Source organism: Poromitra crassiceps (assembly GCF_964638095.1).
Source record: "Poromitra crassiceps genome assembly, chromosome: 1".
Taxonomy (NCBI): domain Eukaryota; kingdom Metazoa; phylum Chordata; class Actinopteri; order Beryciformes; family Melamphaidae; genus Poromitra; species Poromitra crassiceps.
In genome coordinates this window covers 116,922,362-116,935,967 of record NC_139623.1, presented here as the reverse complement: position 1 = coordinate 116,935,967, position 13,606 = coordinate 116,922,362, and the positions used below count along the sequence as shown (strand labels likewise).

The 13,606-nt window shown below is 49.5% G+C and overlaps 1 protein-coding gene across 1 annotated transcript in view; it reads left to right on the top strand.

Annotated features, from left to right (window-relative positions):
- Positions 1-1,874: 1,874 nt before the first annotated feature.
- ndufaf6 (NADH:ubiquinone oxidoreductase complex assembly factor 6) overlaps positions 1,875-13,606 on the top strand; it is a 32,595-nt gene continuing 20,863 nt past the window's right edge. Inside the window, exons 1-2 of the mRNA XM_083644817.1 lie at positions 1,875-2,060; positions 4,516-4,615. Of these exons, the coding sequence (XP_083500943.1) occupies positions 1,876-2,060; positions 4,516-4,615 (285 nt within the window). The 5' untranslated portion in view covers position 1,875. The remainder of the gene's footprint in view (positions 2,061-4,515; positions 4,616-13,606) is intronic.

Here is a 13,606-nt window from a genome sequence, read left to right as displayed (position 1 = left end):
GATCTGAAACAAATTTGTCATCTGTGTCTTCTCCTATGCTGTCTACACATCAAGATAACTGGCACTGCCAAGCTAACAGAAAGAAGCATCTAACTTTCTGTTATAGCCTACTTTCAAAATAAAATATTTGCAGTTTTACCTTGTGAAGTGTTGTAACGAACAGTGTTTTGTGCTTAATGTACTATATCAATAAAGTTGATTTGACTAGCAGGATTGTAGCCGACATCAGCTATTTTCTTTTATCATAATTAATAGTGTTTTCCATCATCAGTCAAATGAAATGCAATGCATAGATTAGGCTATAAACTGTTTTAGGGTTTGGTGAAGTGAAATACCACTGCCAGAATTGAAGAATTTAACTTATCAATCCCTCCAGGAAATTGCGCAATCGCAATGCAAATTCAACCAATGTTCGCAGGGGCTTGCAATATTTCAAAATTCCTAAATTTCTTTGCAAAAACTGCAAAACAGGTTCCTCAACTTGCTAATTGTTTGCCCGGTGAGCAACATGGAAGCTTTTTTTTTTTTTTTTTACGTCTTTGCTCTTGACATCATCAGTGATGACGTCACATCATTAGCTAATTCGCCTAATTAGAAAATCCGGCTTCGGCAGGTCACCCGCACGGGTGCCCTTTACACACCCTGAAGATTTCAGCCCGATCGCACATTTTTCTTTATTTAGCACAAAAGGGTAAAGAACAAGATTTCCATAAAATACACATCATGAAATACATGTGCTAGGAAGACCAGGGAAACCCCAAGGGGCTTATAAAATGTCTCCCTGAAAAACAATGTAGTGTAATGAAACCCAAAAAAGAAAAAGAAAGTTAAAAACAAGAAACAGACAAAAAAACAAGCAAAACAAAACAGAAAGCAAATACAGGCCCGATTTTAGCCTGCTACATTAGGGTGGGCTGGTAGGGGGCAACTTTGGTGGTAGGTTGCCAGAGGTTGTCGGTTCGGGGATGGGGATTAAGTTGCATTATATTCTAATTCATAAAGAACGATTTGAAGCAGGGTGTAGAAGCCATTTGGGTACACCAAATTGTAGGAGTCAGCCACCTAGGCTACTTGTGACAGGTTGACAGATATGGGAAGATGTCATAATGTTTATGTTTACTATGGGGGACCAACAACTTATTTTATTTACCTTATTGCACTGTCAGATAATTTTATGATTTTACTAGTTTCAAATATTTGGGTTTTCAGGATGATATAACTTGTGCAGAACATCTATTTTGGTTTATTTGGGAAAAGTGGAACTGTATTCCTTCTGGTTTTCTTCATTGTTCATGATTTTGTGGAAAGCATACAGTATAGACAGTCAGTTGGAACAGTTGACAGTTGAGACAAGTACTTTGGTGTGTGAGAATGCACTACACAATTCTCGCCACAAGGCGGTACCTGTGAGCAAGTGGCGACTGTTGAAGAGCCTGGTGACGCGAGGTTAGTTTTTAACGGTTTTGTGCTTCTTCTTCTTTTGAGTTTAATGGCGGTTGGCAAACAACTTTCGGGTGCATTACCGCCACCCACTGATCTGGAGTGTGGACTAAAATCTATCTCTCTGTTCTATGCTGTTGTCCCATTCGCGCAATGAGGCGTTTTCAGGCCAAAATGGCGGCAGTGCAAACAAACGTTAAAACTATAAATCACCTCTCTTATATTTTGACATTCTGAGTGAGAGCAGAAGTAGCTCAAGAGCCAATCAGAGGCACAGTATGCGTTGCCAGAAAAATGTAGTTCTTTCTTGCTATTATTTTGTAACAGTTGGTGGCGGTAATGCTCCAGCAGGGAAACAAGTCGCCCAATAAAAACAAACAGAAGAAGAAAGGTTAAAGTTGAAGCTTTGGTTGAAGGGTAAATTATGTTGTGAACATGGCTTCTGGTATCAGAGTCAGACACGGATTATTAGCCAGCAGAAGGTCGCTGCTTCGTGATGTCCAGAGGAAGGTCTTACCAAACACGGTGTGCGTCCAGAGAGCAGTCGAGGTCCAGCTTCTGAGAGCGTCCACCAGCTCCACGGGTCAGCACAACGAGAAGTACTGCCTGGACCTGGTCAGGTGACTGGGGATTCTGCTTAGCTCAACTAGCAGATATATCAGATATTTGCTCGCTAACCTATCGGTAAAGGGGGACTCGTGGGTAGCATACAGTATATAGAACCCATTTTAATTCTGATATCTTGAGGTGAGATGTCAAGAGACCACATTGAAAATGTTTTTCCCCTCGTCAAAATATATTTGCGTTATTTAGCCCCCTTCCCGACACGCTAGCATGGCGTGGTTTGTACCATCCATCCAATGTCTTATTGGGTAGGCTAATCTAGTTTAATATGATACAAGAGGCTTCACTCTGGCTTTAAAACGGAGCCCTCCACAGCCTCTGAAAGTGCTAACATACTGTAGATTGGCAGCCGCAGAACACCTTCCTGAAGAGGAAGACCTTCAGTAATCCTGTATGGGTTTTTTGTGATCAAGTTTTTTATTTTATTTTAATGAAACAGGTTACAGGTACAAACAAAGCAAAGTCATATTCTCTGAAGTATATAAACAAAGCATAATCATTGAAGTAGCCTAGGCTATTTATAACAAGGAGAAAAAGGAGAGAAAAAGAAAAGTTATTTCTCATAATACCTGTCGGCTACCATTTCATAGAGAGATGAAGAGTGACGATGTACCCGCATACATACATACATAGCCTACATACATACATACATACACACACATACAGTACGTAGCCTATACATACATACATACATACATGCATACATACATACATATATACATACATACATACATACACACACATACAGTACGTAGCCTATACATACATACATACATACATACATAGCCTACATACATACATACATACACACACATACAGTACGTAGCCTATACATACATACATACATACATGCATACATACATACATACATATATACATACATACATACATACACACACATACAGTACGTAGCCTATACATACATACATACATAGCCTACATACATACATACATACACACACATACAGTACGTAGCCTATACATACATACAAACATACATACATACATACATACATATATACATACATACATACATACACACACATACTTTACTTTACTTTACTTTACTTTATTTCATTTGGCAGACGCCTTTCTCCAAAGCGACGTACATACAGAAAATAACAACCATAAAATCATGTAACATACATAGTGGAAACAGAGATAAGGGAAAAAGATAAATACAATAAAAGCCAACAAACAAATAAACAGACAGTTGAAGGTACGTGGGCAGCATGTTAAGGGTGATGGAAAGGGAAGGTTAGGGGGAGGTGAAATGGAGGGAAAAGAGATGGGTTTTTAACCGATTGCGGAAGATGGGGAGAGATTCGGATGTCCTGACTAGGGGGGGGAGCTCGTTCCACCATTTGGGGGCGAGACAGGAAAAGAGGCGAGATTGAGAGCGGCCCCTAAGCCCGCGAAGCAAGGGGGGGGCGAGACGGCTTGCGCTAGTGGAGGGGCGGAGGGAGCGGTGGGAGGGTTGGAACGTGACCAAGGTTTGAAGGTATTGGGGGGCAGTTGAGTGGACAGCTCTGTATGTGAGGACAAGGGTTTTGAATTTGATGCGTGACAGGATGGGGAGCCAGTGGAGGTCACGGAGGAGGGGGGTGACGTGAGAGAATTTGGGTTGGTTGAAAACAAGGCGGGCAGCAGAATTCTGGATGAGTTGAAGGGGTTGGATTGCAGAGGAGGGGAGACCGGCTAGAAGAACATTGCAATAATCAAGTCTAGATAAAACCATGGCCTGGACTAAAATTTGGGTTGCTTCTGAGGTTAAAAAAGGGCGGATCTTTCTAATGTTAAAGAGGGAGAATCTACAGGAACGTGCCAGTGCTGTAATGTGGGCAGAGAAACATACAGTACGTAGCCTATACATACATACATACATACATACATACATACATACATACATACATACATACATACATACATACACATACAGTACGTAGCCTATACATACATACATACATACATACATACATACATACATATACAGTATACACAGGTTGATAATGTGTGTGACAGAAGGTGCAATGACCTCTGCCACATCCCGCAAAAACTTGGCTGGAATGGCATCTAACCCAGTGGCTTTACTGGGGTCCAGGCCCCTGAGCAATGTAATGGTGGTTTCATCAGTTATCTGAGTAAAAGAGAACTGCCCCTCCACCATTCCCGTAGATTCATCATACTTTTTCCACCTTTTGACATTGAAAATGTATAGGAAGTTGGAACCCTGCCTCCATGTTGTTTGATTGGACCAATAATAATCCATTGATATATTTATGATAAATCCTGCTGACAGACAGACAGAGCGGGGCTAAGAGAAAACCGTTGCCTAAATCTGCTGGTGGAGGAAATATGAATTTCTGTCTCTCTCTTTGTGCCCCTCTGTGTCTCTCTTTCTCCATCTCTCTCTTTGTGCCTCTCTGTGTTTCTCTTTCTCTCTCTCCTCAGGTCCAGAGACTATGATGGTTTTGTCTGCTCCCTCCTCCTGCCTGAAGAGGCCCGGCGCTCCTCTCTGGCCCTGAGAGCCTTCAATGTGGAGCTGGCACAGGCAGGTATTCCTGCAGCCAGAGAGCAGTACTGCTAATACTCATACTACACTGACTACTACCACAGGGTTCCTACACAGGCCTGGAAAAGTATTAAAAAAAGATATATACCGTATATACAGTATATATATATATATATATATATATATATATATATATATATATACAGTATATATATATATATATATATATATATTTTTTTTTCTTTTTTTTTTTTTCTTCCAGTTTTTATGGAATAATACAGGAACAAGAAAAACAAACTCAGACACACAAAAGAAAAAAACAAAACAAACAAACAAAAATACATGCATAAATGAAATTCAACATCACAACATGGTGCTAACCAGCCGCATACGGTGCCTGGGTTTGTAAAAGAGATTGTGCATGAGATCCCACGCATGGGGTCCATGAAAGACCAGACGGGCGAGCCATCCGTCACCTCTAACCTCAGTCACTTGTCATTCTTAACCTCATCGAAGTAGGCAAAAAACAGGTCCCAGATAGTGAGTCTCTCCATCTGTATAACAGAGATCATGTCCATCAGCCACACCTGAAAAGAAGGTGAAGAGGAGGACTTCCGTTCCTTCAGAATGAGTTTTTTGGCGACAGTTGTCCCGCGTGTCAGAGATTGTTGTAGGGAAGTTCAGAGAGGACTCCGATCAGCCGAAGATAGCGAGTTCTGCCTCCAGTTGCAGGGTTATTTTGTAGGCCTTAGAGTACCAATCAAATATTTTGGCCCAGAACCCGGTGAGTGAAGGGCAGAACCAGAAGGCATGAGATAGTGTGCCCTCTGACACCTGTCACACAGGATAAATCAATACCAATTTATCACGGTTATCAATAAAACCAGTTATCGTTACATCCATACCTGCCACGCTTCTCTAATCTTCTCAGTAGAGGCTGTGTTCTCTATCGTTATCGGGGTTTACCCTCCAATACAGAGATATGAATATATCTTGTATGGGAAGCTGATTACAAATGGAATCAGGTGACGTGAATAATTACTTTAAGACAATCCACCTGTGGACGTGGTTACACCCAAGCCTATAAAGCCCCTGTTAACCACGCCTACTTCGACTTTTTTCGATTTCACTGGAGCAGCGTGACGTGTGGTCGCTCTGTCTGAGACAATCAAAAATCTTATCTATTATATTCTGACTCTCTCGTAAACAGCCTTGCCTCTTACCTTCGGTGGTGGGAGAGAGGACGATTGCCTCTCGTGGCGGCTGTTGTCGGGGTGAGCACAAACTTCTCAGCGCTGACATATTGTCTCCAGGTTTCTGGAGGCTTCCATGTCTTGGGGCGCTAGGTGACGGTCTTGTTTCTCGGCTCCGTAACTGGACAGTGAGAGCAGGTCCGCGAGTGTGTTGTCCGTCTCCTATATAACGCTAAACACAACTTCCTCGGCGCTGACATATTGTCTCCAGGTTTCTGGAGGCTTCCGTGTCCTGCGGCGCTTGGTCCTCTCTCGGCTCCCTAATCAGGACAACGAGAGCAGGTCCGCGGGTTCGTTGTCAGCTTTCTCTCTATCTCTCTCTCTCTCTCTGGCCGCGGCTTCTGTCTGGCGAACAATTAGCCCGGGCAGTAACAACGGTACACAAAAACACACCAAAACACACAGACTGGAGCTAAAACTTTTAGAGCTCTTCCGTGTTGTTAGTCTCGCGAGGGCGGGGCCTATCGCGAGGTTTGGTGGACTGTGCATGTGTGTCAAGTTGGCAGCAAGCGCAGTTACACTGGCTTAGCACTTCCTCTCTTCTTTCAAAATAAAATCATTAAAAGGAAAGGAAGCTATGGCATCTATGAGCCATGTCTGTGTGGTGTGTGGAGTGCAGCTGCCCACTGAAGATGGGCATGATGTGTGTGTGCGTTGTCTGGGAGAGGAACATGCCTCTGAAGCGGTTGCTAATCCCTCCTCCTGTATGGATTGTTTCATTTTGCCAGCACGATCCCTGGAGGCTCGGCTTTGTGTGTTTGGGGGTAAGCGCAGGCGGGTTGCTGTAGCACAGTCTGCTCCGCCCCAGCAGGTTAAGCACCGTAAAGCGGGGGGGAGTGGGGGTGGTTCCTCAGGGGATCCCCGCCCCTTTCCCTTACTTAGGACATTTTTACCAGATGACAGCATCAGGATTGAGGCTGGTGATCAGGAGGATGTCGAGGAGGATGTCGACATAGAGGGGTTATCAGATGAGGGGGGCCTCATTGAGGGGTCCGTTGCAGAGGGCGAACAGACCAGTGAACGCAAGCGATTCCAGGGTCTGATGGTCAGGGCTTCCCAAGCTTTGGGACTGGAGTCCGCCGCGGGCCAAGCCCCTCCTCCCTCGCGCTTCGATGATGAGGACGCGCCAGGTCCGGAGGTGCCATTTGAGGTGCCTCTCCTCCCGGAAGTGGAGAACCTAATGCAGGCTGGGTTTGCAACACCCATGGCTGCACTCTCCTTTACCTCTACCAACAGGCGGCTGTCTGCCATGCAGGATAGGGGTAAGGTGGGCTGTGGCCCATTGCCTCAGCTGGACCAAGCCATATCAGCTCTTTTGTTCCCGGCCAGCCCAGTGCTGGGGCCGGCTACTCCAACGGGGGACTGTAAGATGCTCGATGCCGCACTGGCTAAAGTGCATAGGCCGGTAGCAGTTCAGGCACGGTTGGCCAATACTGGGTCCATACTAGCATTGTATCAGAGAAAGCTGGTCCGCGAGCTGAGCACCGGGTTCGATGCTCATCTCAATGCTGAGATACAACTGGTTTCATCAGTCTTGTCACAGCTGATGAAAGAGCAGGTGTCGACTGCCGGTAAGGGTGTGTCGGCACTCTGGGTTGCAAGGCGCCAACTGTGGCTGTCCCGGTCCAAGTTGCGATCAGAGGACCAGAGAGCCCTCTTGCGGCTGCCGGTTGCGCCATCAGCCATGTTTGGTCCTGGTGCCACTGCTTTGTTGCAGCAGGGCCAGGAGGCCCGTCGTTGTGCTAAGGAGGTTTCCGATGCACTGACCCCCAGGTGGTCCAGACAGTCGGGGGGCAGGAGGAAGGAAGCCCCCGCACAGACACAGAGGTCGGGCTGGGGCCCAAATGACCTGAGGGCCACTCTGGATGCGCGCCGTGGGCACGGCAACGCAGTCAGGAGGCCGGTCAGGGGCAAGCAAGGCAGAGGCGGCAGCAAGCCTAGGCCTCCGCCTTCTTCCTGACGCCAGTTTACGTCCAGCCTGCCTCCAGCAAGCCCGGGTGGGTCTTGTGGCTTGGAGGTCACTGCAGGCGAGCCCCTGGGTGGTTTCGACCATGACCCAGGGGTATCGTATTCAGTTTGCTCGTCGGCCTCCGACCTCGAGGACCCCAACGGTTGTCACGGTGGTGGGCGCGGAGCACAAGGCAGTGCTCCAGGCCGAGGTTTCTACCCTGTTGGAGAAGGGAGCCATCAGGGAGGTGCCTCAGGGCAACAAACAGGCTGGATTTTACTCCCGGTATTTCCTCATCCCCAAGAAGGATGGGAGACTACGCCCCATTTTAGATCTAAGGGGTCTCAACAGACATCTCAGGCGTCTGCCGTGCAAGATGCTGACCATCCCGAGGGTGCGACAGTCCATCTGCAGAGGGGACTGGTTTGTCACCATAGACCTAAAGGATGCCTACTTCCAGATTCCGATCTGGGAAGGGCATTGGCGGTTCCTCAGGTTCGCGTTCGACGGCAAGGAGTACGAGTTTCGGGTCCTGCCGTTCGGAATCTCCTTGGCTCCCCGCACCTTTACCAGGTGCATGGACGCCGTTTTGTCGCCTCTGCGACGGAAGGGGATACGAATCCTGAACTATCTAGACGACTGGCTCCTGTGCGCACGCTCAGAAGTTCAGTGTCGGGCTCATCTGTCCATCCTCTTGGAGCACGTGCAGCAGCTTGGCCTGCGGCTCAATCCGGGGAAGTGCAGGCTGGAGCCTTCACAGAAGACGCAGTTCCTGGGCCTAGTGGTGGATTCCCAGGCTGCGCTGTTGTCACTGACACAGGAGAGGCAGCTATCCCTCAGGGCTTGCCTCTCCCAATTCAGGCTGGGGGCCGGAGTCACATGGAGGCTGTGTCTCCGCCTCTTGGGCCTGATGGCGTCTTCGGTCCAAGCTGTCCCGTTGGCCCTCCTACACATGCGGCCGGTACAAAGGTGCCTCCTGGGTCTGGGCTTGAGCCCCAGGAGTCACCTAAGTTCCACTGTGCTCGTCACCAGGCGGTTGCGGGCGGCCCTCCATTGGTGGGAGGACGACGGGAATCTCAGCAGGGGGAGTGTGCTCGGCCCAGTGACACATCGTCAACTGGTGTTGACAGATGCTTCACTGACGGGCTGGGGTGCTGTGTTCAGAGGAAACGGTGCCAGCGGTCGCTGGAGCAAGCCTCACACCACCCAGCACATCAACATGCTAGAGCTGACAGCGGTCCATCTGGCCCTTCGGCATTTTTTGCCATTCCTGCAAGGCCAACACGTGTTGGTGAAGACAGACAGTGTGGCAGCGGCTGCTTACATCAACAGGCAAGGGGGGTTGGTTTCCCCTCGCCTTTGCGAGCTGGCACGGCGGCTTTGGCTTTGGGCATACCCCAGGGTTCTCTCCCTGAGGGCAGTCCATGTGCCAGGGCTGGACAATTGGGCGGCAGATCAGCTGTCCAGGGGGGGTCCGGACCCAGGGGGGTGGCGGCTGCACCCCCAGGTGGTCGCGGAGATTTGGCTCCGCTATGGACGGGCAGAGGTCGACCTGTTTGCATCACAGGAATCCACCCACTGTCCCCTGTTCTTCTCGCTAGGGAAGGACAATCCTCCCCTCGGAGTGGATGCCTTGGCTCACCCTTGGCCACGCGTCCTGCTGTACGCTTTCCCCCCATTTGTTCTCCTCCCGGCCCTCCTACAGAGGGTACGGTTGGAGGTGATGAGGCTGGTCATGGTGGCCCCGTGTTGGCCACACATGACCTGGTTCTCGGATATCCCGCCACTGCTGGACGGGACCCCATGGGAGCTTCCAGTGCGGCGGGACTTGCTGTCCCAGGCACAAGGTGCTCTGGTTCATCCCTTTCCCCAGGGGCTCAAGCTCTGGGCGTGGCCCCTGAGGGGACCGAACTATTAGCTATGGGGCTGTCTCCTTCGGTGGTCAGTACACTGCAAGAGGCTCGGGCACCATCGACGAGAGCACTCTATGCTTTCAGATGGAGGGCCTTTGCGGCCTGGTGCAGGGTGCACCAGATTGACCCGCTTACATCCTCTGCCCCAGCCGTTCTGCAGTTCCTACAAGGGCTTTTGGATGCCGGGAAGTCGCCGTCCACCCTCAGGGGTATGGTGGCGGCAATCAAGGCAGCTCGAGTTGGGAAATATCGGTTGTCTGAGGAGGTAGACAAGCTGATATCCCAGTTCCTCAAGGGCGCTAGGAGACGCGTCGGCCTACGCAGTAGGCCGTCTCTCCCACCATGGGATTTGCAGCTGGTTCTAGGGGCTCTGGAGGAACCTCCATTTGAGCCCTTGGAGTCAGTGGACCTAAAGTGGTTGTCCTTCAAATCGGCCCTTCTGTTGGCGCTGGCCACGGCCAAGAGGGTGGGGGAGCTCCATGCTCTCTCAGGGCATGAAGGCCTGTGCAGATTTTTGCCTGAAGAGGCAGGGGTAGTCCTGCGACCAAACCCTGCATTCCTTCCTAAGGTCTTGTCCATCCCTCAGCCGAGCCAGGCCATAGAACTCCGGTCCCTCTACTCTGCTCCGACAGAGGAAGGGGAGCGCAGGCACTCGCTGGTTTGCCCGGTCAGGACACTGAGAGTGTATCTGGAACGGACACAGGGCCATAGGCAGACTGACCAGTTGTTCGTCTGTTTCAGGCCAGACCGCCTGGGGCAGCCGCTGTCTAAGGCCGTCTTTCCCACTGGATTGTGGAAGCTATCCAGCAGGCATATGTGGGGGCTGGGATGCCCTTCCCTTCGGGGGTGCGGGCACACTCGACCCGGGGCATGGCTACGTCCTGGGCGGCGTGGCGCGGTGCGTCTCTCGGTGAGATCTGCGAGGCGGCCACCTGGTCGGCCCCTTCCACATTTGCTCGATTCTACCAATTCAATGTGGCTGCAGGCACGTCGTTCAGTGAACGAGTGCTTGGCGGAGCCCGGCGGTAGTGACTTATGGTTTTGGTTCCCTGTCAGTCAGCCCAGTGTGGGCTGGTCTGAGTGGCCTCACCTCCCCCCTAGTTGAGCCTTTGCGACTTGCGGGGCCAACTCGCCCTCGGTAGCGTCTGGCGCCAGGGCTCGAACCGGCAGCATCCTGCGTCTGGCGGAGCTGGCCGACTTTGGGGGGGGTTTGTACATAGTGTACATTTGTATATACTGTAGTTGTTGATGCACTTGTTGATTTTGTAGAGCACTCTTGGTGGTGGTGACGTCTCATTCGAAGCTCCCACGATTCAGCCTCCTGGGGGAGCTGGTGCTGCTCTATCCCTCACGGTGTGTCTTACAGCACTTCCCATACAAGATATATTCATATCTCTGTATTGGAGGGTAAACCCCGATAACGATAGAGAACGTAAGGTTACATGATGTAACCATGGTTCTCTGAGTAGAGGGGTTTACCCTCCAGCAGAGGCCGCTCGGGATTCGTTCAATCGAAACTTTAGTCGAAGTAGGCGTGGTTAACAGGGGCTTTATAGGCTTGGGTGTAACCACGTCCACAGGTGGATTGTCTTAAAGTAATTATTCACGTCACCTGATTCCATTTGTAATCAGCTTCCCATACAAGATATATTCATATCTCTGTATTGGAGGGTAAACCCCTCTACTCAGAGAACCATGGTTACATCATGTAACCTTACGTTTTCAGTTGTCAAACAGACATACAAATCTAGAGATAAGATGCTTGGAGTGAGGAGGGCTCAGCAATACATTGAAAAAAGCGTGTTCATTTGGGAGCACTTCAAAGGAGTGAATCTTGGACCGAACATAATTTCTGATTTGCAGGAATCTGAGCCAGTTTGTGCCGGGCAACTCAAACTTTCTCTTCAGTAGATCAAGGGATGCAAAATGGCCATCTATATATAGGTCTCTGATGGAAACTAGCCCCTTCTCACTCCAGGCATGGTAGTTTTTGTCTGGCCATAGAGACACTGCATGAAATAGGCCACGCCCATCACGGGTGAAAAGCTCCGTTCATTTCCACACACCAGCGTCATTTTCCTTGAATTAAACATAGCTAGAAGCTGTTGTGTGGTGGGTTGCGCAGACAACAAATGTAAAAAATCGCCAGTTAAAGTTTTTTTGTACTCCCGAGGAAAACAAGGAAGCCATTGAGAATTGGCGAGAAGGAAAAATGTGGATGTTGCTGTCAATGAAGTAAGTTGGAGTGTTCATCTTCCGTATATACGATCTTTTTGTGCAATACCCGACCATGCACGCGACATAGGAGAACGCCAGGATCGGACGGGAGTTTTTGTTTCCCCCCGTTTTGGGCGTGGTTTGGTTTCTGAATGATGGCGCGCTCCGCAGTGTCTCTATGGAGGCAAAAAAGAGTGATTGAAACAAATTGGTGTGTGGACAGACACATCTGTTAGGCTCAAAGCCCTTCTAACCTTCTAACTTGGGTTAGAATTCTGACAGAGTTTTTCATGACAAAGCTTAGATTCAAGATTCAAGATTTTTATTGTCACTCCGTAGTACAAGTATCACGTGTGAAATTCTTTTGCTGTAGACTCCGTTACAACATAGTGCAAAAACAAAACAAAAAAACAAGAGGCAACAAGCAATAAAGCAGTAAGACACGCCACAGACAGTGGCACATATGTGCAAATGGCATGAACATACTTTAAACATAATTAAACATAATAACATTCTGTTAGGTGCAAATAGCATATGCCTAATTAACATACTATTGAACATTAGTCATACGTGATGGTAGCAGCTGCAGTGCGGTACAGTACGGCTACTACACTATTTGTATATGTTAAGGAGTCTCGTGGCCTGCGAGAAGAAACTGTCCCTCAAGCGATTTGTGCGTGCTCTTGGGACCCTGTATCTCCTCCCTGAGGGTAGCAGGGCGAACAGACTGTTGTGGGGGTGGTTTGTGTCTTTGATGATCTTCATGGACCTCCTGAGGCACCGCTGGTTGTACAGATCTTGCAGTTCTGGCAGCTCACATCCTGTTACGTGCTGGGCCGCGCGCCTCACCCTTCTTAGCACCCTGCGGTCCATGGTGGTGCAGTTCCCGTACCAGGTGGTGAAGCCGCCAGTCAGCAGGCTTTCAATGGTGCCTCTGTAGAAGTCCCTGAGGATTTTTGGCCTTAGCCCGAATTTCTTCAGGCGTCTGAGTCCGTGTGGTCGCTGTTGGGCCTTTTTGACAACAGTGGCGGTGTGGTTGGCCCATGTCAGGTCCTGGTGGATATTGACTCCCAGGTACTTGAAGCTGTCCACCCTTTCCACCACTGTGCCGTTGATGGTGATTGGGGGGTGTGCGCCCCCCCCCTTCTGTAGTCTACAATGATCTCCTTTGTCTTGGAGACATTCAGAGAGAGGTGGTTGTCCTGGCACCATTGTTCCAGGGCCTCCACCTCCTTTCTGTAGGCTGTCTACTCGCTCCTGGAGATCCGCCCCACGACCTCTGTGTCATCTGCAAACTTCACGATGGTGTTCGAAGTTTGAGTCGCCACGCAGTCGTGGGTGTAGAGGTCGTACCAGAAGGGGCTGGAGACGCACCCCTGTGGTGCTCCTATGCTGATGGTCAGTGGGGAGGAGGTGAGGTTGCCCACTCTCACCACCTGGCGGCGGTCTGTTAGAAAGTCCAGGATCCAGTCACACATTGCTGTGCTTAGTCCCAGATCCTTGAGTTTGCATACCAGCCTGGAGGGTACTATGGTGTTGAATGCTGAGCTGTAGTCCACGAACAGCATTCTCACATAGGTGTCCTTCCCCTCCAGGTGGGAGAGGGCGGTGTGGAGCACGTGTGCTACTGCATCCGCTGTGCTCCTGTTGGGGCGGTATGCAAATTGTAGCGGGTCGTGGTCCGGGGGGAGTGTGGGGC